The 26098-nt window shown below is 37.7% G+C and overlaps 1 protein-coding gene across 1 annotated transcript; it reads left to right on the top strand.

Moving 5' to 3' along the window:
* The first annotated feature begins 443 nt into the window (after positions 1 to 443).
* LOC122974113 (tetratricopeptide repeat protein 39B) lies at positions 444 to 26090 on the top strand. Its single transcript, XM_044342008.1, has 19 exons — positions 444 to 795; positions 12952 to 12986; positions 13330 to 13434; positions 14528 to 14659; positions 16270 to 16340; positions 16460 to 16527; positions 17339 to 17403; positions 18012 to 18117; positions 19654 to 19719; positions 20051 to 20159; positions 20401 to 20468; positions 20570 to 20629; positions 20934 to 21095; positions 21491 to 21582; positions 21874 to 21994; positions 22099 to 22210; positions 23304 to 23421; positions 23542 to 23658; positions 24792 to 26090. The coding sequence occupies exons 1-19, from the start codon at positions 757 to 759 to the stop codon at positions 24886 to 24888; spliced, it is 1743 nt and encodes a 580-aa protein (XP_044197943.1). The 5' UTR covers positions 444 to 756; the 3' UTR covers positions 24889 to 26090.
* The last annotated feature ends 8 nt before the right edge of the window (positions 26091 to 26098 follow it).

Below are 26098 nucleotides of genomic sequence, written 5' to 3'. Positions count from 1 at the left end.
AACATGCTGCTCTAACACTGATGCTTCACTATTAATAATCTAATGATGTCATATATAATAATATATCAGTCAGAGGGACCAAACCACTACTTTTACTGCAATACTTTAACTACATCAAGCTCATAATACTTATGTACTTTTACTGCAATACTTTAACTACATCAAGCTCATAATACTTATGTACTTTTACTGCAGGAAATGATCTTCCTCCACTGGTTGTTAAATGATACAAAGGGAAAATACTGGATAAAGAGGAGAAAATAAGTGTGATTATGATGTAAACGGGTTATGAAAGAGCATAAATGTGAGCAGTAAACAGATAAATAGTGTGTGTGTGTCCAGTCATGCAGCGTTATGTTTGTTATTCAGTCTGTCAGCAGTTTGAGGGGCGGAGAAAAGGAAGCAGGAGGTGTGTTTTTCTCTCAGTGTGTGAAACGTAGACAGGCTTCTTTTTTTTCCTTCACGGAAGAGAGTAAAGGATAGGTGACCAAATCCACCGACACCGACAGACAGGGAAGAGAGAGACCGGGACTACTTCACCGCAATAACGCGGCTGTGGGTGTGAAAACCCCCGCAGATGTGCAGCGGGTTTGCGGGCAGCGGGACGGAGCTGTGACCGACAGAAATGGGACTGTGGTTCCGCTCCTGATAGGACCTCAGCAGCAGCAGCAGCGGCAGCAGCAGCGGTGGTGGTGGTGGTGGTGGTGGGAACCCGGCCGATCTGCGGACGTGAGGGAGGACAGCCCGGGCTCAGACATGGCCCACGTAGGCAACGGAGCGGCCGCCGAGGAGGAGGTGAGTTTCTACCCCGCTGCTCCATATCATGTCTCAATGATGTCTTATTTCTAATGGAAACACACATATTCACATTAGTGATGTTTAGTATTGAGACTATATCATTCTATACTAATTATTGATTATGTGCTCGATTAATCGACTTCTTGTTTGGTTTATAAAATGGTGAAAAATGTTGATAATTGTTTCCCAAAAAACCCAAAATGCAACTTAACGTTTTGTTTTGGTTCACAACCCAAAGATACTCAGTTTACTGTCATAGAGGACTAAAGAAACCAGGAAATATTCACATTTAAGAAGCTGAAACTTAAAAAAATGACTTAAAACCATTAATTGATTATCAAATTAGTCGTTGATTCATTTTCTGTCAGTTGATTAATTGACTAATCATTGCAGCTTCAGATGTTTTTATTGTGATTCTACACGGCTGCTCCTACAGTGATCTACCACAGCCCATAATGTTTGAACTATCTCTAAGGGAAACCTACATATTCCTATTAGTGATGTCATTTTATTGATCAATCGATTAGTTGTTTGGTCTATAAAATGGTAAAAAATATTGATTGTTGTTTCCTGAAAGCCTGAGATGCAAACTAGAATGTTTTGTTTTGGTCCACGACACAAAGATATTCAGTTTAATGTCATAGAGACTAAAAAAAAACAGGAAATATTCACATTGAAGAAGCTGGAATCAGAGAATTTTGACTTTTGTTCTTAAGAAATGACTCAAAATGCTTCATCGATTACCAAAACAGTTGCAGTTCATTTTCTGTTGACTGATTAATCAACTAATCACTAAGTTATTTTAGGCTGATGTTTACCATCACCTACAGTCAGTCTATTATATTCCTGTAGTGCCTTTATGGTTTGTGTTGCTATAGTGACCTTATGATCCTAAATATGATAATATGATACAGATAGACATCATTTCTATAGTGACATATGGTATCACTGTATGTTGCCATAAAACTGCAGAATATTCCTAAAATAGTCCTATAAAGTACTCAGTACTGAGTTTATAATGACCTCACTTCCTGTCTTATCATCCTGTAGTAATTCTGATATTTCTATAGTACGTCTGTAATGTTTCTATGTTTGTGTATATGTTTCCTATAATACTGTGATAATCCCACAGTTCTCTGTAGGGTTATTGATATTGATGTATTGGATATTGAAACATCATGATATGACATAAATGTCGTCTTTTCCTGGTTTTAAAGGCTGTAATACAGTGAATAATCTGAACTTACCAGACTGTTTGAGCTGTTCTAGGTCTTTATATCCACATGACTGATGATTATTTATCAAAAATCTCCCTCTGTATTCTGTCACAATATTGATATCGAGGTATTTGGTCAAAAATATTGTGATACTTGATATTGTGTCCACATGGCCCAGCCCCAGTTCTCTGTCAGTAACTTTACCTTCTGCTTTATCACTACATTCCCAAATTATATGTGTGTCTGTAATATTAAATATTAACTTTTATAGGAACAATAAAATTACATGTTCCTATAAAACTCCTACGCACTGAAAATCACCGGGTTAAAATTTTACCCAGTTTGGGCCAGTAAAGCACCAGTACAAAATGATGTGCATATGACCTTCACAAGATACACAAGTTATTAATAATCAATAACAAACCATGACATGTGAGTTTAAAAAGAGAAGAGTAGATTATAACAGGCTTTAGTTTGGGTCTTGAGAGGCTTCCTGGGTAACATTAATCCAGTGTTGTGTTGGTTCTATATTCACCCAAACTGGGTCAAATTTAAACCCAGTGATTTCTTTAGTGTGTATATAGTCTTATATACTCATAATTCTCCCCTCTATATACTATATATTGTGGCTGTGACACCCAATATTGAATTTATAGACCTTGCACCATTATACACAGTTGTTGTTGTTGTTTTCAATGCTGGATTACCAACCAGTGGTCAACTGGTCCCAGCTTCACTGTGTCTGCATTGGTTGTGGTGCTTTAAAACTCAGTATCAACTGGTATGATGCAGTGATCACTCCTATTTTATTACTTGATCCTTAAAAGGTGTCCCATATTAAAATCTAGTTTTAAGATCTGCCTTATATTAGTTTTGTGCTTATGTGTGTTTAATCAAATTAACAAACTACAACACAAGTCATCTCTTTGTGTTTATTTGGGGGTTTTTATGTGTGATCTGGTGAAAAAACAAACAGATATATGATCATAGATATTCTACCCTACATCTATTTAATATGACTGGACAACTTTATTACACTTCACTGACAGATTTCACTCTGATTTCCTTTAAACTGCTTCCATGCTGTCCTCATTTACAGCTTATTTTCCACATCACGTGTTTGATTTACAACAGAGTCTGTAACATTCCTGTAGTATCTCCGCTCTGACCGACAGTGTGTCTCTGGGATTATATAATCTGTTTACAGTGACAGCGGTTTAAGGGGTCTCTCATATGTTTATATGTGTATTAATTATTGATATATGTATGTATAAACTGAACTGTAGATCTTCTGGTTCAGCACAGATGAGCAGTGAGTAGACTGCTGATTACTATATTTATCTATGTGCTGTGTAGTCAGCTTTAGGTGAGGTGATACTGTCAGTTTCCTCGTGTGTGTGTGTGTGTGTGTGTGTGTGTGTGTGTGTGTGTGTGTGTGTGTGTGTTAGTTTGTGGGTTTATGTAAATGACAGATTTGATTTCAACCGCAGACTGTCTTCCGCTCAAACAAACAGGAAGTTGGATGAGAATATGCTTTCAAGAGCTCAAACGTTAATTCTGATCCAAAATGACTGACGATGATGTCACTCACTTCTACTTTAAGGAGGTCAGAATGTGCGTAGTCACAGCGCAGCAGTAAAGTCCTGCATGGCGTCTGGGTTTCTGGCTGATAACATGATGCAAAGACAACTGGCGAGGTTTTTTTTTTTAAACCTTTATGTTTCTAGTAAAACCTGATGTTCCATCCAGGTTCATATTGTTCAAACTGGGAGTGCCCCAGTAAAACTACTGTGTGGGTGTGTTTCACCATCCTTGGGGATGCAAGATATTTTCTAGATCCTGTCAAGGGATCTTGGAGGTTTCTAGGGTGTTCTTGGTGTGCCTTAGAAGATTTTTGGAGCTTTTATTGTTATAGATTTTAGCAAATCCATGCTAATCCCACAGCTTTACAAATCTGTTTCATAGACACACAGAGACAAGAGGAAAAAGGAGAAAGACTGGAGGGAAATAAGAGAGAGAACTGGAGTTTCTAGTGATTTCTGAGATCAAACAGACTCTGAGCTGTCTCACAAGCACACACGTTTGGTTCATCATCTGTAGTCAGTACATTGCGTCTCAGGGGTGAATAAATGCAGACTGCACAAATGGTCCACTATTCAAGATGTCTTATAGGGTGCTCCAAAGGTTTCGTAGTTCCAGAGGTTAACGAATAAAGTTTTGGGGGTCTGAAAGGATTTTAGGGGTCTCGTCTCAAGAGTTGCATAGGTAGATTACATGGGCGGTTTATGGTGACTTATTAGGAGACATGGTGCGAGGTGTCTTTGCAGAGGCTTGAGAGTACATCTACCGTCTGTAAGAGTTTCAACATCCTTACCAGCTTCTAAAGATGAAGGAGTTCTGAGGTTTGTTCATGGGATTTGGGGATCTCAGACTTTTTTTGCAGTTATTTCTTTATTGAGTTTTTACTTGATTATATCCACAGGTGGATGCATAACAAGTCACTTCTATCTTTCTTAGTGTATCATGCAGGACTGTATTACATAAGACTGTAACCACAACTGCAGACTGTCCCCCCCCCCCCCCCCCCCCCCCCCCCCCCCAATCTCCATAACCCTCCGGAAGTGGGAAAGCTTAAATTCTACAAGGTAAAAGAAACATTTGACTTAAAGTGGGTATATTTGTTCAGATTTCCAATGTTGTACAACTAGTCTTCTACCCAACATAGAAACTGTTTGCACCCATTCACTTACAAACTTAGGTAAAATCTGGTAACCAGCATTTTTTTTCTATATTTCATGTATAGAAGACCAGAATTCTTGCATTCTGGGACAGCTTCAAAGTACATGCACCAGTGTAACATCTGAAAACTTGCGGGAACTTAGACTTGCTTTAAGGGGTTTCAGGGATCTTTGTGGTGGTTGGAGAAATCTCTACAGAGGTCTAGAGTTTCCTCAGGTCTCAGTTTTTAGGAGGTTATAGAGGAAAGGGTTATAGAGGTGCTTCAGGAAGTTCAATGGATTTGTACAAGGGAGAAAGAGGCTGTTGAACAGTTCTGTGGGTCTGTGTGGAGGTTTTAGAGATATTCAAGTGGTCTGTTCAGGCCCACTAAAAAGATGCAAAATGTTTTTGAATGGGGAATTTAGGAGGTCTGAAGGGTCCCAAAATGTGCACTGGATGCGTCAGGAGTTTGTAGGAAGTCTAATAAATCCTTGAAGTTTATGGAGCTCTGAAGAGATTATAGAAGTCTGAGAGATCCTCAAAGCATTTTTTGAAGTCCTTGAGGAGGTTTAAGGGGCTCCCCTTAAAGGGTGTGGTGCTTTCTTCAGCATTCTTGTGGTTCCTGAGGAGAGTGTATTTTAATAGGATCTATAGGTTCTTGAGGAGGTTTTATATGTAATTTATGAGGTCTTTGTAAATTTACAAGGTTCTTTGTGTGCCTGAGGACAGTTTAGAGGGTTTTAGGGGTCCCTGTGGTTGTCCTAGGTGCACAAGGTTCCAAGAAGTCCATACATGGTTTGAGGGGTCTTTGAGAAGTTTCAAGATGTCTTTTAGTGTGTTTCAGAGGTTTTGTAGAGGTACCAGTAGCCTTCAAAAGAGCTCTACAGTTCTTTGAGGGGTTCTAATTATTCAAGTGACAGTTCTGAGGGTCTGAATGGGTTTTAGGGGTGCCAGTTGCCTTTACAGAGGCACCAGAGCTACTTGAAGGGTTCTTGCAGTACCTGAGTATGTTTCTTGGGTCCTTGAGGACCCAAAGGTGGTTCAGGTGGCTACACTGGATTTAGGTGTCTTTGAAGAGGTTCAAGAGGGTTCCACAGGTTGTTATTGAGGTATCTCAAAGGTCATTGAAGTGGATATAGGGGAGTTTGAGGGGTTTGACTTACTTGAGGTAGTGTCTAAACACTGAAAGGGACTTTTAGAAGGTTTTAGTGGTCCCTGTGGAAGTTTTAGGGCTCCAGGATTTCACAAGTGTTGCACAAATGCACCTTGACGTGAGTTGACTAGCTAGTTTCCTTGGGGAGACTGTTTCTTGGTATTGTTCTCCTTTCAGACTTTCCAGGGTGATCAAGGGACTAAATCCAGCATCTTTTTGTTTATAAACCCGATGCACATGTTCAGGTGGATGATGTGGGCTAGGTCTGACAAGTTGAGGCTGTCCTGCGTCACAGCTCACCAGTTTATCTTCTCATCAGAGCTCACAAATGCTCCTCTGTCAGCCTCCAATCTAACTCATCTCATTACAGAGGAATTCAGCTGACTTCAGTTGAGTCATCCAACCTCACTGCTCAGCAACACAACAATAAATAACGCATCGCAGACAGGAATTATCGGAATGAAAAGAATTACAGGAAAGACAACATCCAGTTAGGCGGTCGAATGAGTTTGCTGTGACCCTTGACCCCTTTTTTGTAATGTCAATCTAGGAGTAATTGTTTCTTTTTAAGACTCTCAGGTATGAATGGAATGTCAGTAACACCATGGGAGTGTGTTGCAGAACATAGGTTTACCTTCATTCATCCTGCTTCACATTCATACAGAACTCTTATTGTTGGACGTTCAGCAGTTCAACTGTTTGGATTAAAATCTGTGCGTTGCCTAAGGGCACTTAGTCCCTGGATTATAGCCAGGAAACTGTCACTCAGATTTACAGATATTGGACAAAGTAGACATTTTGTCGTTAAGAGTTCAGTCAGCACTTTTTAAGCAGTTGAGTTCCAGGATTCCCAGAGGAGGTTTCAATGCTCTCTTGGAAGGATCCAGAGTTTTTTCCTGGAGATTTCAATGATCTCTAAGAAGGTTATAGGGCTCTCCGAGTGGGTCAGAGGTTCCTCTTAACAGATTTTTTTCTCTGGCATTTTTGTTGGTTCCCTCTGTGTTATCCATGTTTTTCTGAGCAGGAAGTGTGATGGGTCTTGAGGTTCAAGGTTCCACGGGTCATTTAAGGGGTTTTGGGGAAACCTCTAGAGGTTTGGTGGATTGTAGAGATGGTTTTCAGGGTCTTACTGAAGTCACTGAAAGTGTTCAAGGGGTCCTTGAGAAGGTTAAAACATATTTGAAGGTCATCCATGGTGGTCAATGAAGGGTGTCACGGTGGTCTGTCAGGGTTTCAGTGCCTCCTCAGGGGGGTTTGTTATCTTTTTAGGGAGTTTTACGGATCTGTGAGGACATTCTGGGTTTTTTGGGAGTTTCCAAGCCTCTTTAAGAGTACTCGAGCTGTTAATGTGTGTTGAAGTGTGTTTGGTAATAGGATGCAGTGTGTAGGTCTTGACTAATTGATTAGAGTGCTGCTGCTGTCACAAGAGAAGCTTCTCTGACATTGACCTCTCTTTGTGTGAAACAGCACACGTCTTTTTCCACAACTTCTGTTTTCCTCCTGCAGCCGACTGAAAAACACTAAAAGATAATAGATCTGAGGTTATTTTGATGCTGAAGTATGAGAAAATCATCTCTTCTAAATTCCTCCTGGGCTCCTCTATCGGGCCACAGGAATATTTAACTTTCAAGTCACAGTCAGAAATCAGAAAGATAAAGGCCACAAGAGATACATGAAAATCATTTTCTGCAGGCAATGTTGAAAATGTCAATAACTTCAAGCTTATACAAACTCCTGATTTACAGATAAGACTTTACTAATTAAGGAGGCGTCACAGCAGCACAATAAACAGACCAAATACAGAAAGGATAGAGAAAAGTAAAATAAGTAGAAAAAAGTAAAACTACACCAGAAATCAAAATCAGGATGTCATATGTACAAATTAGTAAAGAAGAATAAACAATAAGTAGAAAAAAATATATATATTTTCAGTACAATACCATAATATACATATATAGTATTATATAAGTAATAAAACACTCAGCGAGCACTTTATTAGGAACACCTGCCTCATGTATGTTAATGGGGTTAGGGTTAGGGCAAAATATTAGGAACAGTTTTCAATATGATGCACTCCAGTACACCAGCAGCACCCACTACGACCCCAATAATGAACATAAAATATAAGCTTTGTAAATGTGGAATTCATGGCCGAGCTGGGTTGCGTTAGATTACACAGGTGTCCCTAATAAAGTGCTCACTGAGAGTAGATTTAGTTTTAAAAAGCTAATGTTACTGTCTACAGCAAGAAAGAGACAATATTCAAGAACTTTTGACAGGAAATTCAACACTTTTTAATACTTTTAGGGAACTGAATTCAATGCTTTTTAAGACTTTTCAAGACCTGGAAATACCCAGATTTTTGTTAAGGGCAGCCCCGGATGGAGGCAAAGAAATGAGCAAGAAGAAAGGGAAAGATGGAGGAGGGGTGTTTTCATTTTTCTCACAAACAAATCTGTGAATGAAACCAAAGAGACACTCACTCGTCTCTTTTCACAGTTTTCACTCTCTCATACAAGCAGACGCTCTCGCTGACATTCCCTCACACTGTCAGTGTTTTCGACTGTTAGCGGCATTCACAGCGTTCCAGACACAAATGCCACAAGCTCCTGCTGTGTTTGTGTGTGTTTGTGTGTTTGTGTGTGTGTGTATCTGTCATAGGACAAATTTCAGACTAAAGACAAGTTAATTGGGGACAGCTTGTGCAATTGGGGACAAAAGCCGTGTCCCCAATTGGGAAAAAGCTCATTTTTGGGTCAGTGGTTATGGTTAGAGTTAGGTTAAGTCTCCAGGAAATGAATGTTAGTCTATGTAATGTGTGTGTTTGTGTTTATTATAGATGAATGTTGTTTAACCAGTCAGTCAGCACATTAACTCTCAACACAATAGAATCTTAAAAATGACATGACGGGTGAAGTTTCTCTTTTACAAGATGTTTTTTTTAAACATTAGTTCATGTTAATTCATGTGATTAATAGTTTTTATTCCTGAAAATTCCCAAAATTGAGAAATAAACCACACACTTCTCCTAGATTACCACATTTTGGTACTAAATACTCAACAAGAAACACCACAGAGAAAGTCTCTTTCTCTTTCTATTTCCCCCGTTATTTATGTAAATCTGATCCTGAAACTGAGAGAATCAGCTTCATTTCTGTTGAAATCTGTGATACTTACAGTTTGACTTTCTAAAACAAAAATGCCACACAGCTCTTTAATACAAGCTTCCTATGATGATGTTGAGTTTTTTATTGTAGTTTTTCTATTTTACTCTTACTCTGTTTTTCACAATTGTCTGTTATGCACGTATATGTGTCTTTGTGAAACACTTTGGTGCAAAACCTGTTTGCTTTTAAAATGATATATAAATAAAATAAACTTGAAACTTTTTTTAACATTACAGAAGTTTAACCTTTTCCTGTTAGTAACCCTAAAAGAACGAATAAAATCTGTTCAAATATTTGAGAGGTAAAATGTCAGATAACATCTTATTTGACACGTTTTAAATAATATAATGTAATTATAACAATAATTTAATTTTCTGTCTTAATTTTCTCTTAATGAATACTTGAGAAATGTGTTTATTTTGTTTGACCATCAGTAAAACGAACCTCAAGTTTTACTTTAACGATGATATAATCAGAGAAAAAAAATCATTCTCGCACAATTTTAATTACATATTAAATCACACATGAATAAATATTTTAATAATCCATCTTTGTCTGTGAGGCCGACAGATTGTTCAGTGGACAGAGTGTAACTGGGTCACAGTGTTGAAGTCTGGTTGTGTCTGTGCGAGTGTGACTACAGCGGGTCGATAGCTGAGCCTGCAGGCGCTGAGTTGCTGTCGAGCTCTCTGTATGTGCGACTGCAGCTGTACACTATTATGCAAGGAGCCACTGGGCTGCTATTATTAGCCTGCTACTGAGGCTCCAGAGACATACTGGTGTGTGTGTGTGTGTGTGTGTGTGTGTGTGTGTGTGTGTGTGTGTGTGTGTGTGTGTGTGTGTGTGTGTGTGTGTGTGTGAAATCAATGCTGTTGCTTTCCACTTCACATGTTGATGCCAAAATAGAAAATGCGTTGGATTATATTCACGTTGTGAAGCATGTTTGTGTGTATGTGTGTGAAACTCCTTGAACAAACAGTGTGACCTCAGGCAGCATTGATGCCTTTGATATCATATATAAATATATATCTTCGTCTCCAGTGTACCATGTTGACAGACTGGGATTTTGTTGTTCCTTTAAATAGACACCGAGCTTTAAACAAACGTCCCTTATTCTTCTGGGACATGTTTGTCACAACAGTCAGATGAAAATTTCATCCTTTTGCCTAAATTAGATTTTTCTTGGCAGCAGTAGTGAAAACCGGCAAAGATGATGGTGAGCAATAAATCCAAACTACAGGCTTCAAAACCATCCCTTTTTATTTTTGAAACCATTGGATGAAACTATTCCCAACTTTTCAGGGTGAAAACTCTGAAAAGGTTGGAATAATCTTGAAATGTTTGTGTTTGGCTGGGGGCCTTTTGTTGTGAGTCATTGCCCATATCTCTCTCTCTCAACTATTAATAAAGGCAGTAAAGGAATAAACTTTGGGTGGAACATTCACAAGAAGGCAGAGACATATTTAAAGTATTCAATAATCATAAACAATTGGGATTATACTTGAAAACTCTTAATGGTCCCGAGATTATTCTGAAAAAACCCTGAAAACCTGAGGAGTCAGGATTTAATCTGAAAAAGGAGAGAATGATTCTAATAAGTCAGCATTAGACCTGAAAAGTCTTAAATGGTCTCGAAAAATCTGAATTGAATCAGATTATTCTGGAATAACCCTGAAAATGTGGTAACTCTGAAAATGAGGAAGGAATAAGTCTTAAAATTCAGGATGGAATAAATGTAAAACTGAGGAATAATGCACAATAAAGTTATGAATAGTAATGGAATAATAGTGAGAAATCTGGAACAGCCATTAAATTTTTAGAATAACTCTGAAAAGAAGTGAATAATCCTGAAAAGTTGGGAATAACCCTGATAGGAAACAAACCTGAAACATCGGATTTAGTCCCTGAAAAGTCTTAAATGGTCCAATGTCTAAGTCAGGTATGCATTTGATTATTCTGGATTAACCCTGAAAACTCAGGAATAACCCTTAAAATGCAATACTATAAGTCTTGAAAAACAGAGCAGTTGGACACATGCAGGAGACTGAAGAATCAATATTTATTTACTCAACTCGGGAACAGAACTCAGGAGTGCAAGTGAAGCGAAACTGAACTGAACAAAGGATCCGACAACACCAAACTGATTAAATACAAACTAAACTGAGGTGCAGGTGGAACAGGAGAACAGGAAAAGAGCTGATTGGCTGTGGGAGACACAGGGAGCAGGGCAGGTGTGGAGGAAAACTACAGAGCAAACATAAAACCAATAATCATGGCACACAGATGGCTGTAAATGCAAATTATTCAAATCTACAGAAACAAATGTCAACAAACTCCTTTTGTCACAACATGTTGAGGACGAGTTAAAGAGAATCCAGACATTGAACAAACAGTCTCTGGATAAGAACGTCTGCTAATGTCCTGAATGTAAATACAGAAGACTTGTGGAATAAACTGTCTGCTGTATAAACTCCTCAGTCACATTTCACAACTAGTGTGAAAGCAAAGGGCCGACTGCCACTCAGTCCAGTTCAACAAACTGGGAGAAAGTCTGAGGTGAACTGGTGGAGGGACACCAGAGCCAGACTGGGACAGAACCATGACAGAATAATAATATGGTTAGAAATGGAATTATCCTTACTGAAATAACCCTGAAAACACAGGATTTACTCTGAAAAGCAGAGAATAATCCTGAAAATCTTAAATGTTCCTGAAAAGTAAATAAATAAATCAGATTATTCCAGAATAATTATACTAATACTATATCATAACTGATAATTTTATAATAACCCTGATGATTTGAGAATGACGCTGACAATGAAGGAATATGTCTTATTATTCAGGAAAAACCCTGAACAACAATAATAATAATAATAATAATAATAATAGTAATGTAATAATAATCAAACATCTGGAATAATCCTGAAATTTTAATTAATTCTAATAACCCTGAACGGTCAGGATTTACTCTGATAAGTGAAGTGAATAATTATGAAAAGTTGGGAATAACCTGAAAAGAAATGAATCAAGATTCATCTGGAATAATCCTGACAATTTGGGAATAACTCTAAAATTGAAGGAATAAATCTTGAAAGAAGGAAATTATTCTGAAAAATTAGGAATAGATCTGAAATTTCAGGAATAACGTGAAAAGGCAGGAATAGTCCAGAAAAGTGATAAATGGTCTGGAAAAGGCATAAATAAATCAAGATTATGCTGGAATAACCCTGATAATTTGGGAATATATATGGAATAAGTCTTAAAATTCAGGAATAACCCTGGAATCTGGGAATAAGTCTTGAAAGGTCCTGCTGTACTCTGAAAAGAAGGGAATTGATTCTGAAAAGTTGGGAATACACCTGAAAAGTGTGAAATGCTCCAGAAAAACTAGAAAATAAATCAGATTATTCTGGAATAAACCTGAAAACTCTGGAATAACCCTGAAGAGTCAGGATTTATACTAAAGAAGGGAATGACTCTGAAAAGTTCGGAATAGATCTGGACATACAGGACTAACCCCGAAAATTCTTAAATGGTCCAAAAAAGTCTGAAATAAATCAGATTATTCTGGAATAACCCTGAAAATGCAGGAATACATCTTAAAACTCTGCAATACCTCAGAATAATACGGAATAACCCCGAAATTATAGAATAAAGGTCAGGAATCAGAGGGAATAGTCCTGGAAATACTTAAGTAGTCCCAAAAAATGAAATAAATCAGGAATACTTCTGGAATAACCCTGAAAACGAAATAAGTGTTAAATTGAGGAATAAACCTGAAATCTCATGTTTAATCCTGGAAAAGCAGGAAAATCAATGAGAACAGAAACAGAAAACTGCAGATCAGACTGATGATGACGTTTGTGGTTGTTAACCAGAGTGTTTCTGTGTTTTTCAGGACTGCTTTGAAGATGCCTTCGACCGGATACCTGCGTGAGTAACACACACACACACACACACATACACACATACACACATATAATGCATAAAACGCACACTCACACAAACCAGTCATTCTCTGAGTGTTGTACAAGCTGAGTAGAGGTTTGTAGGTTTGTAGGTGTGTGTGTGTGTGTGTGTGTGTGTGTGTGTGTGTGTGTGTGTGTGTGTGTGTGTGTGTGTGTGTGTTTGCGGTCAGCTGCAGATCATTTCCTCTCAGCTTCCCGTCTCTTTCACCCTGTCTTCTGTCTCTTTCACTTTTAGTCACTTCCTGTTTTGGATGGTGTGTATGTGTGTGTATGTGTGTGTATGTGTGTGTGTGTGTGTGTGCGTGCAGGGCATGTCAGATGGACCTGCAGACAGCCATCCAGGAGACTCAGTGTGCTCTCAATCTGGTCCTCAACAACAAGTTCTCTGAAGCCCTGGACCTCCTCAAACCATGGTAACCACGGCAACGCATCTCCGTGTTTTATTATGTAATATATGATATAGTGTACTAGTGTATTTGTACAAGCACAATTTGCACTACAAAGCTTTTGAATATGATTATGACAAGTGCTGCCACTTGTACTGGTACTGATACCATTACTACTGGTACTGCTACTGGTACATTTACTACGGGTACTATTACAACCGGTACTGCTACTGGAAGTGCTACTGATACTCTTACAACTGGTTCTGCTACTGGTACTTTTACAGCTGGTACTGCTACTGGTACATTTACTACTGATACTAATACAACTGGTTCTGCTACTGGTACCAATACAACTAGTACTGTTACTACTGGTACTAATGCAACTAGTACTGCTACTTGCACTGCTTCTGGTACTTTTACAACTGGTAGTGCTACTGGTGCTATTACAGCTAGTACTGCTACTGGTACATTTACTACTGGTACTAATACAACTTTTACTGCTACTGGTACTGCTATTGGAAGTGCTACTGATACTCTTAGAACTGGTTCTGCTACTGGTACCAATACAACTAGTACTGTTACTTGCACTGCTTCTGGTACTATTACAACTGGTACTGCTACTGTAACCATTACTGCTGGTAGCTACTTCTACTGGTACTATTAATACTGGTATTAATATTGGTATACTACAAACCCTATCTCTAGTGTTGCTATACATACTAAAACTACTGGTACTATTACCACTGGCACTATATGTGAAACTGCTTCTGATACCAGCACTACGGGTACTACTATACTTATCACTAGTACTGGTGCCAGAAATGGTACTAAAACTGCTACTGGCACCAACACTTGCACTACTACTGGTTTTAATGACATTATTGATACACATTCTACTGATACTACTATTACTGATACTTTACTGCTGCTGATGGTACTACTACTATACACACTACTGGTTCTGAAGCTATTGCATTACCATTCACACTGGTGTCACTATCACTGTTATTACTACTACTGCTCCGTCATCTGAGGCTGCTAGTGCTGATACTAGGATTGCTACTGATACTTCGTCAACATAATTACCGTGTGTATATAATATACTTGTGTGTGTGTGTAGGTGGAAGGACAGTATGTACCATGCGTTGGGTTACAGCAGCATCTTGGTGATGCAGGCAACCATGACCTTCGAACATAGAGACATCCAGACTGCCATGGCAACCATCAAGGAGGCGTTACACACCTGTCAGAGGTGAGAAAGGAACAATATTGTGTCGCTCTGTCTGAGAGTCAAGAGCTGTGCAGGTTTGGCTCGAGTATTTGGACATCAGATTAAATTACTTTGGCAAAGATAAAGATTTAGTTGAGTCCCAACAAGGGGGGGGGGGGGGGGGGGAATTCAAGTAGAAGTTATTTTTGTTGAGCACTATTCTTGGTAAATTGAGCCTCTCGACCTCTCTCTGGCCTTATGAACCAACACCGCTTTCTTAAGACTTACTTTTTGCTAATTTGTGTTCTTTTGGGGGCATTTTTGATATGCACCAGATATTACACATATTTATCTTCAAAACATAGGATAAGAAAAATCGGTGCTCCTCAACAAGTCACTCCCATCATCCAAATAGAAGTAATATCCGAATAAACAATATACAATAAGAACAAGAACACAGCAGGGATAAATCTGGAACATATGAGAAAGTTTCAGAGCAACTGAGATTATTCTGAGCAGCATGCATGGGAATACATCACAATATAATAGACTTGTGTATATTTCTGGCTTTTCCCCTGATGGTCTGAATAACTCGCTGTTGCGCTGTGCTGCTCTGTCTCATCTGTCCGTGCGCTGTCTTCTTATCGCGCTGCAAAGTTATGAATTTGTTTTTCACTGCGTGAGAAAATGGTCGTGTAGTGTGAGAGCGTGTGAAAAGTGTAAACATTACACCTGCTAAACATCAACATGTTAGCATTGTGATGTTAGCATTTAGCTGAAAGCACTGTTGTGCTACGGTACATGCGAAAGAATTTTAATCTTGTTCATTTTATAAGTAACTAAAAAAGACATTTTGCTCAAAGGGGCCATTTTCATTATGAATAAACTACATTTAACTGTTCATAATCTCCATGATATTGCAAAGCAAAGGATGTTGGCTAAAAATTCACTCTGTTATTCATGTTATGTTACTAAAATGTTCCTCCATTTTGCAAGATGTGATGATTTCTTTTTTTAACAATAATAATAAATTTCATTTATACAGTACCTTTTAAAACAAAGTGTTACAAACTGCTATACATGGGAAAAACTAAATTGAGACAAATGAGAACCACAACTAAATAAAATCCAGCAAATAAAAGTATTGAGAGTAAAATACCCAAACACAGTGGAACTGGATACAAAGAGCTTTGGCCCTGCATCATTAAATAAGTTTTAATAAGTGATTTAGATGACGTTACTATTCTATAAGCCTCAGTTGTTCAGGCAGGTATAATCAGACTTATATTCACATAACATTTTAAACATCAGAAAATCTTACTCATACAGCTTTTGAAAAGAAACCTGAAAATTATGATTAAAACCACAGTTTCCTCTTTTTTTTACATATCACAAACTTCTCTAACTACTTCCTGTTCTACGTGAAGCACTAAATCAAGCCAGGTTGACTGCCTCTAAACTGCAGCTGCATCTGAGGAACTCTCACTTCTGTTTTCAATGACATTTACGCTTAAATAGATGAAAGACAAGAGAGATAGAGAGAGAGAATGCATCTTACACTACTGGATGACGAGCACAGCCCAAAAACTTCACTTTGTGATAAAGTTTCCGTCTTCTTCTTCTTCTGTTTAATCTTCAAACTGTTTCCGCAGATTCAGGAAGAAGAACTCGGTAGTCGGATCTCTGTCTAGTCTGATCAGCAAGCAATCCAATTTACAAGAAGGTATACACACATGTCCCGCTCCAACATGCATTGACTGACAACAGGAAATGCAGCTCACAAACAGGAAATAAGATCAAAAGCGACAGGAAGTCACTGTGTTGTGGTTATGTGTTTTGCAGAGGAGATGCATGCAGAGATCTGCTATGCCGAGTGTCTGCTGCAGAAAGCCACGCTGACATTTGTGCAGGTCAGAGCTGCTGTCTGATTATCTGTCTGTCTAAATATCATAATCCCACCCTTGAAACAATGAATCACTGTCTCATTCTGATAATTATTTAAGCTAACTAGCTAGTGGAGCTAATCAAAATGAATAAACTTTAACATATAGAAATTGGTGGAATGCGCCTTTAAAGCTGCAGTTTCTCCAGTGGCCATTAGATGCTGCTCTTGTAAGACTTGACTGTATTGAAGTGAATTGGAAAACCCCCAAAGCCAGTTAGTGTTTTACACACTGACATTATTGTCTTAACAGATGATTTTACTTCTTTTGATTGTCTTTTTGAAAAATATATAAGTTTACTGAAACAATATTGAAGGTTAACCTGGGAGTTGGGAGTATATTTCCTAAATTGACCAACCTTTTTAGCCCTTAAAGGATCATTGTGTAAGATTTAGGGGGATCTATTGGCAGAAATGGAAAGTAATATTAGTAAGTATGTTTTTATTAGTGTATAATCATCAAAATGTATAACATAGGTCTAGTTGTTTTTAGACATTATAATGGGGAATAGTAACATATTGTAGCTTTCAACCAAAAAAGTGTTTGTTTTTTTTTTATTCTTTAATTGGTTTATTTGAATTTGAATTTAAATTTTTAGTGACCCGAAAGATGATAGTGGCCAGAATTTCAAAAAATCAGACCATTTCTACTCAGGGACATATGCTCATAGGACTTTGACTAATGATAACATGTTTTAACTGAAGATGCTGTGGATACCGCTGTAAGCTAATTGAACAAATTATAAATGTGGTAATTATTATCTGTCACTTTTTTCCAGGATGAGAACATGATCAGTTTTATCAAAGGAGGCATCAAGATTCGAACCAGCTACCAAATCTACAAGTAAGTGATCAATTCAAACCTTTAACAAATTTAAAATACTTTATCTGTCATTTACTTAACTATTGGTTCAACAATTAGGTTGTTATGAGTTTTAAAAGGAAATTTTGAACATGGTGAAAATTAACAAGTTGTGTTATTTAAACGCAGCATATTTAGCTTCTAAACACGTTTTCCCACATTTTTAATTTACTTATATTGATTTCTTAGATGTGCATTTGATGTTTTTTTTATTTGATTCTGTTTTGTATGTTGCTTAGATGTCAATTGACAGATACACTGCTTTCATCTCTTATTCTTTAATTGTGAGTTCATCTGTTCTCAGGGTTAGGGTTAGGTTAGGAAACCAGTCATCCCAGGTTTCAGGTTCACATTTGAAAAAATACTTGTTCAGCTCTTCCAACTCCCACAACTTCCACTGTTCATATACATTTTATTGCCACTGCTTTCAGTGCTTACACTTAAGCCAGTTGATATTGTCTTCGAGTTTTTTTTAATCGTTCCTGAATCCATATCCTCCATATTTGTTATGGAATATTTTGTTATAAATGAATATCCTAACCCTTCAATTACTTTCTGATTGTTACTTCATGTTTCATGTTGTCCAATAGGGATTGTCAAAATGTGCTGAATGTTGCCCAGGATGCAGCCAACCAGTCTGATTCGTTCAGACAGTTTGAGGGCGGGGTCAAGTTGGGCATTGGATCCTTCAACCTGGTGGGTTTTCAAAGAGGCATTCACTGGTTTGTTTTTTTTCCCCTGAAGTCCCAGACGAGAGGAGTTTAACTGCAGCAAATGTTCAGTCACATCAAAGTTGATTTAACTGACCTCCAGATATTTTCTATAACTTCTCTAAACTTTTGGTTCACACTTTTCAAAAGCACCCTGACATCACAAAGTGAAAATTTGAAAAACATGAAGACAGGGTGCTGACTCTTGCCTGTTTTACTCTCTGGCATATGATGTTTTAGATTAATAAGTGGTATTTAAGTTTGCTAACTTTGTCTCAAAAGCCTGGAAAAGAAGGAAAGATTGACTATTTAATTAGTATTTATTGTTTTCTCCATGTTTTTGTCATGATTTATGAATTTTGTTGTAGACAGTGATGTTCTGTAGATTTGATTGTGAAAGTTGTTTGAGTTGTTTCCAATACACGCTGGGCTTAGTTATGTGCATTATACAGTAATATAAATTGAATTTATTCATTCATTCACTCACTCATTTATGTTAACAACTAATACAACATTATATCTAGTTTATAAAACTAACTACTAAAACTGGTATTTTTTCAGACTGGTGAAAGGCTTGATTTCACTCAGACCTTATATTCAATTCAATTGAATTCAATTTTATTTAAATCGCAACAAAAGGCACTTTTCACATAGAGCAGGTCTAGACCGTACTCTTAAATTGACAGAGACCCAACAATTCCCCCATGAGCAGCACTTGGTGACAGATAGTTTTTAAATAGTTTTGTTTAATAGTTTTGTGAAAAATAGGCGAATGTCATCAGCATATTGTCAGAGATAGAACGATATTAATAGAATTACTCACACAGATACATTATTAAAGCAACATTATACTATAATATTATACTATTTTACCTTAAAATAACAGCTTCATAATCATTTTGATGATACACTGACTGATAATAGAGAAAATTAAAGAATGGCCACTGTGCGCCCCAAACACCTGTTCTTGCACTACGAGAAGTGCATAAATAGTAGTTACCTGGATGTAACCCCAGTTCTATGAGTACATGCAGAGCCCTCTAATGGGCTGTTCTTCAGCTAATAAGCGACAGCTGACTCGACTGATCAGACCTTCAGTGAATTACAATTACTTGTTAACTCGCCAATATGTAACTTATACCGTTATCAACAGAACTGAGATACATGTTAGCAGCCACTGGACTGTATTTTCTGTAGTGAATGAAGATGATGTGGATCGTAATGTAAGTCAGTCAGTGTAATGCTAGCTGTTAGCAACTGCATTTTAGCACACAGCTAGCACTGTGGGTTCAGATGTAAGATCAGCTAGAAGCACAGCGAGAGTAAGTGTTGAAGTCTGTTCCCCTTCAAGTAGTGTTCCCTCATGTTGCAACGGTGCAGTACCCTCACCGCTCAGTTATCAACAGAATTAAATGCACGTTACAATGTCTTGGTTTAAGTGCACATATTGATTAATCCATTGAAAGTGCATTGTTTTAATAATTCATTTTTGTTATATGTAATAGTGTTCTCTGTCTTTCAGATGTTGTCTCTCCTCCCTCAGAGGATTTTGAGGCTGTTGGAGTTTATAGGATTCTCAGGAAACAGGGTGAGTACAGCTTTAAAAGAAACGGCCAGGTCATTAAATTAATATTTCCTCAATTGTATCAGCAAAATAAAAACTTATTATTTAGTAAGGCTTAATAAAATATTTCTCTAAGAATTTATTTTAAAATGTCTCTACGTTTTAATGTTTTGTTTTTTTATGGTAAGATGCTGTTTGTAACCGCAGCTGCTTCACAGAGAAAGCCTTTCAGCAAACGAGTAGTAATTACAGCCCTAAACCAAATCCTTTGCTGTGATAATCCTGGAGGAAGACTTCAGTTAGCATTAACAAGAGACTCTCTTCACATTCCCCCTCTGTCTCTGTCTGTCTGCAGGGGTTTGGTTTGTCTCAGCTGAGAGAGGGAGCATCCAGTCACAGTTTGCGGTCAATCCTCTGTGCCCTGACTCTGCTCTTCTACCACACATACGTTTCACTGATACTGGGTAGGAAACTGCACACATATACACTTTGCTCTTCTTCTATTGCTCTGATATAGCACACTGTAGCCGCACCCTGTTGGTGGTCCAGCTCTACAGCCCTAAATTACTGCACACATCTTGAATGTTGTTCATCGATTCAGAGATGTGGTACCATAACTTCATGGATGATTAGGTGTAAAACTGCTGTGAGTACAGGCCTCTCATAGATAACTTTATTTATAACAATGTTGCTGTGTTTGATCAGGAACTGGGGAGGGGAACCTGGTAGAGGCTGAAGCTCTGCTGGAGCCGTACCAACAGAAGTACCCAAAAGTAAGTAAAGCACATACACAAGAAATGTAAACATTCAAAAATCTACTGACAGGACAAAATTTCCCGATGCTGATGAAATCTAAATTTTGTTTGTCTTTCAGGGCTCAATCATTCTCTTCTACTCTGCTCGTATCGCCACACTGCGAGGAAACTTTGAGAAGGTCTAAAACAAACACACCGTTGTACTTCTATCTGTGATGATCCTCATTGACATAACACACTGACAAACCCTGAGCTCTAACTGTAACCTAAACCCAATTCTAATATTAACCCTAAAACCGAGTCTCAACCCTCAAACAGACCTTTGAACAAGTGAGAACAAAAAAATATTCCTCTTGTGCAAAAAAAGGTCCTCATTTTTTAAAAAATTCACTCTTCGAAAATGTCCCCACTTTCAAAGAGTGTCCCCTTTGACCTCACCTGAGCAGGTGAGTGTCGATGTGTAAAATGTATCCTGTGTTTCAGGCTCGGGCCAGGTACGAGGAGTGTATCAGCAGCCAGCAGGAGTGGAAGCAGATCCATCACCTTTGTTACTGGGAGCTGATGTGGACTCACTCCTACCAGCAGCAGTGGCAGCAGGCGTACCGCTACGCAGACCTGCTGTGCAAGGAGAGCCGCTGGTCCAAGGTCAAGATAACACTTACATAATGTGCATGCGTAAATCCTGGTCTCATGCAGGCTCTCTTTAGTCTCGTAGTCAGCCTTCAGCACTTTCTTTCTCAAAACAGGGAGAAAATCTTCCAACAGATAACTCCATGTGCTCCTACTGCAGCTTCACTGGAACATTTTAGAATGTATAATTTGCTAAATGCCTTTTTTAAGAGGTTTCTTATAGTCTTGGTTGATCTTTTGTCCATTTTTTTTGGTAATTTCTTGTGATATTTCAATGGAAGATGAGCTAGTAGTCATACATCATTACTGAACCTTTACATGACCTTTACATTGCTGACATCGCAAAAAGCATATTCTAAAATATGCTTTGATCTTTAAGGGATTGCCTCTGTATGACCCTCTGTCTGCAGGCTATCTATGTGTACCAGAAGGCAGCCATCCTCAGTATGATGTCAGAGGAGGAGGTGAAGAAGACGGGGGAGGACATCATGGAGCTCTTCAGGTCAGTCTGCCTCCACTTAATAAATATTATATCTAAATATTAGACCTGTAACTGTGTGTCTGGAGCTACACAGGGAAGATAAATGGGGAAATGTAGGGATAAACATAGAAATGAATGGGAATAAATGGGGAAAAAATGAGGACATTGTTGGAAAGTTAAAACATTTGGGGATATTTTGGAAAGTGAGGACGTTTTTTTTTCCAGTCCTCCATTCTTTAAATGGCTGTTTAAGGTTTAAGGTCAGGTTTAGGGTCATGCTGTAAGTATGTAAACGTGTATTTGTGTGTGCAGGCAGGTGGAGGGGCTGAAACAGCGCCTGGCGGGGAAATCGATCCCAACGGAGAAATTTGCAGTGAGGAAGTCCAGACGCTATAAAGCTGCTAACCCCATCCCCCTGGTCATCCCCGCACTGGTATACACACAAAACACACTTCTGCAATACACACACTGGAGCAATAGTTTGAGGCGATTAGAAGAGTAGTTAAAGTAATGATTTAATTTCTTCTCTCTCCGTAGGAGATGATGTATGTTTGGAACGGTTTCACCATAGTAGGGAAGAGATCTGACTGTACCGAGTCCCTGCTGGTTACCATAGAGACGGCTGAGGAGCAGCTCCGCAACGACCCCAGTGAGTTCAAAACATCAACGTTGCTACTAACGCTACTGCTAACACCGATTATTAATGTTAAACAAGGTGTAATGCATCTTGAAATAATGGATATGAACATTAATATTTACTCAGAATATTGAAAATAAGTTCTTAATATATTAATGTGTCAGTGGATGTGTATTAATGTAATTATATGTTACGATATGCATGTTCACGCAGATTTATATGCATGTATAAGTATGTATGTATAAGTACACATACAGTATATCTCTTGTCTTTTCTGATGCATTAATCGCTGCTTTTTTAAGAACACATCTTTATTTATTCACTATTGTTATTATTTATGCTTTATTAATTTATGTTGTTCAACAGTATTAGCAGTATTATACATTTTGCTCATAAGAGGTCACAATATCACACCTATAACAGTTCAAACACGATGAAATGGGGGTTATGTACCCAATATAGACTCAATGAATTTAATTAATGACAACTGAGTGTAAAAAAATAACAATGTTTAAATAACAATGTTCACTACTAGTACTACTGCTGTTACCTGCCTGTCAAATCTAAGATGGCCCACAAATGTGATTTCTTTCAACTGCCTAAAAACGCTGAGTAGAAAAAAAAAAAGCTTGCTGAAAAAAAAGGTACAGGAAAACATGTGAAAAAGAGAACAAACAATGTTAGCGAGTGTGCAATTTACACTTTTTATTTCCCTAAAAACTCCCTAAACAGTGTCAGTGACTGTTCACTCCAGTAAACTTTACGAGCAGCAGCGATTGCTTTGTGAAATAAATAAATAATCTTGTAATGTCTTGATTTAGTGTTAATATTCTCCCAATAAAATTCTGCAACTGAACAAAAGTCAAAGATAATGCAGATAAAGAACAATTTTCTTTTTAGTAAAGCTGCCAATACCTGTTATCTACCAACTAAACCAAATGTGTCATTCTACATTATTATAGAAAGCATCAACTTTATCTTTATGTGTTATTTGCTAGATGTAGATTCTGAGATTTAACCCTTCAGTACACAGAATTAACCGGTTTCTTTTCCTGAGCTGTTGCTATGATCTTTGTCTGTCTCTCTCTGTCTCTCTCTGTCTCAGACCCGTCAGAGTTTCATCCAGATGACAGCTGTCTGGTCCAGATGTTGAAGGGACTCTGTCTAAAACACCTGGGCAGGTTACTGCAGGCTGAGCTCTGCTTCACACAGGTCCTGTCCAGGTAACTCATTAACACGCAAACACATGCAGACAAACAGCTCCAGGCACTCAGTGTGGCTGTTTACCCTCTCCAAGTGTGACACAGATTAGATAATATACCTCTGTGTGTGTTTACTTTCAGTGAAAGTCGTATAAAATACGATCACTACTTGATTCCTTTCACACTGTATGAGTTGGGTCTGCTGTATAAACAACAGGGAGACCTCACCAAGGCCACTACATACATCGAAAATGCCAAGTAAGTTGTCTTTATACCGCTCTATAAATTGTACCTCAAAATATACCTAATATACTAATCTATGTATGTTAATACACCTATATATCTTCCTATACATTTATACACCTCTATATACCTTCATTTCCCTTTGTATACTTTTATATACCTTTATACACCTTTTATATACCTTTTTATACCTTTATACACCTCTATATACATTTATACACCTCTATATACATTTAAACATCTCTATATACCTTCATATACCGTTATACACCTCTATATACCTTCATTTACTTTTATGTACCTTTATACACCTTTTATATACCTTTTCATACATGTATAGACTTCCATATACTTTCATATACATTTATACACCTCTATATACCTTCATTTTCCTTTGTATACCTTCATATACCTTTATACACCTTTTATATACCTTTTTATACCTGTATACATCTCTATATACTTTCATATATGTTTATACACTCTTATATACTTTGACCTCTTTACACTATTATGTACCACTAAATACATTTACATACTTGAATATACCATTAAACACAAATGTGTATATATATATATATATATACATATATACCTTTATGTTATTCTGTGTCATATAATATACGTCTATACATGTTTATGAATTATTTACAGTACCTTTCAGCGACCCCTTTACACCTCTACAGAAGTGTACACATCTCAGAACAGCTTTATTCACATCTGTGTACTGTACATTCACATATTGCTGTAAACCTCTTCAACGTGTCTGATTACCTGTGCTACTAGTAGCTGTTTCTGCTGTGGAATGTATCTCTGGTATTTCACTATAGATAGTGAAATACCAGAGATACAGATACTATTGGTATCTGTATCTCTGGTATTTCACTAAAGGGGAAATTTACACACATAACTACAAGTCTCCAAATAGCCTCAGGTTTTCTTGGAGGTCTTGAAGTGCACTGAAAGGAATGAAATGTACAAAGTCAGGCCATCATACCACTCATATTTTATAACATTTTTATTAGAAAGGGCCATTTCTACCTATACCAAGTGCTTTCACAGCTCATGTTAAAGCTTAACATGTGTGAGAGGAAATGGGAAGCGTAGTAATCACAAAATTCTGAATGATTTCTTGTGTTTTTCATTAGGACAAACTACAAGGATTACTCCATGGAGTCCAGACTGCACTTCAGGATCCACGCGGCCCTCAACAGCCTCAAAGGATCACCTGCGGGCACCCCATAATAGTCGAAACAACTCAAAAAACTGCAGCTGGAAACAACAGTGTATGATCCGAGTCCAGGGATTCCCTGATGATTGAAGAAACTTAGATTTGTTGGGGTTCTGAGATCACACTCCCATCTGGACTTTCTTTTTCAGTTTAGCCGAGCAACCTTTTATTTTATTTCCTTTTTCCTTATTTATTTTTGCAATAGTGTTGACAGATGAGATTATTTAAACTTGTACCTCTTCTTAAACAACCACGGGCTTCCCATTAGCAGCTGGGTGTCATGGTTCAATTGATGCCAAATGTCAATTATGTCAATTCAATCAGCAAACCAATAGATCACAACGGCTCCTTTATTGTCAGTATGAGGACGGTTTCAGTCTAGGGGCTTGTTCACTCGGAGATCTTGCATAGGAGAAACGATTTTGACAATTTTTGGCAACTTCTTGTGTTCAGGTAGAGTGAGAAAGTACTGGGAAGCAGCTGCAATTTTCTGATATAAAGATTAAGTTAGATAAGGTTTAACCCTTTGAAAAAAAAACGCAGCTTGGAACACCAAGACAAGACATTTGGAGAAATCAATCAGCTTTCCAAACTTTGATTGCAGTCGGTCGCCTCGTTTCACCTCTTGCAGTGCGATTCTCCGTCTGAAAAGGCCCAAAAATATAGAAGCTTTTTGATCTTGGATCACATCTAATGATTAAAACTCTAAATAACAAATTACCACAACAAATCATGAAGGTGTACATCGTCAAATAATGAATACTTAAAGCAAATACATGTCAAATTCAACCATCAAATGATAAATATTAATATATAATAATGAAAAGTTGATCAATTAACAATAACGGTTGCAATTAATGAAAAGCTGCTAACCAGCCACCCATCAAATAATGAATAGAAAGGTTAAATAATAAAAAGTGAGTCATCAAATAAGTCTAAAAAGTAAGAAATTAAGTTAAATTCAAGTCCATCCTGGTTTATTTTAAGCTCTATGTCCAGCTTTCACCACTAGATGTCGCAATTTTACTATATTTTTACTTTTACTATTGGATTACAGCAAGAAATCATCACATCTAATGATTAAAACTCTTCAAAAAAGAACAACAACCACAACAAATGATGAACGTCTGCATCATCAAACAATGAGTATTCAAAGCAAGTAAATGTGAAATTCAACATCAGACAATAAATATCCGTCGAATGTGGCAGCAATAAATAATGAAG

This window comes from Thunnus albacares, chromosome 22 (genome assembly GCF_914725855.1).
Source record: "Thunnus albacares chromosome 22, fThuAlb1.1, whole genome shotgun sequence".
NCBI classification, from domain to species: Eukaryota; Metazoa; Chordata; class Actinopteri; order Scombriformes; family Scombridae; genus Thunnus; species Thunnus albacares.
This window is presented reverse-complemented; position numbering and strand designations above follow the sequence as displayed.

Excerpts from the sequence above, each read along its gene's own strand:
- LOC122974113 (XM_044342008.1), top strand. The coding sequence starts at position 757 with ATGGCCCACGTAGGCAACGGAGCGGCCGCCGAGGAGGAG. Across the intron at positions 18,118-19,653 it reads GCATTGGATCCTTCAACCTG|ATGTTGTCTCTCCTCCCTCA; the intron begins GTGGGTTTTCAA and ends TCTGTCTTTCAG. Across the intron at positions 21,995-22,098 it reads CCCTGGTCATCCCCGCACTG|GAGATGATGTATGTTTGGAA; the intron begins GTATACACACAA and ends CTCTCTCCGTAG.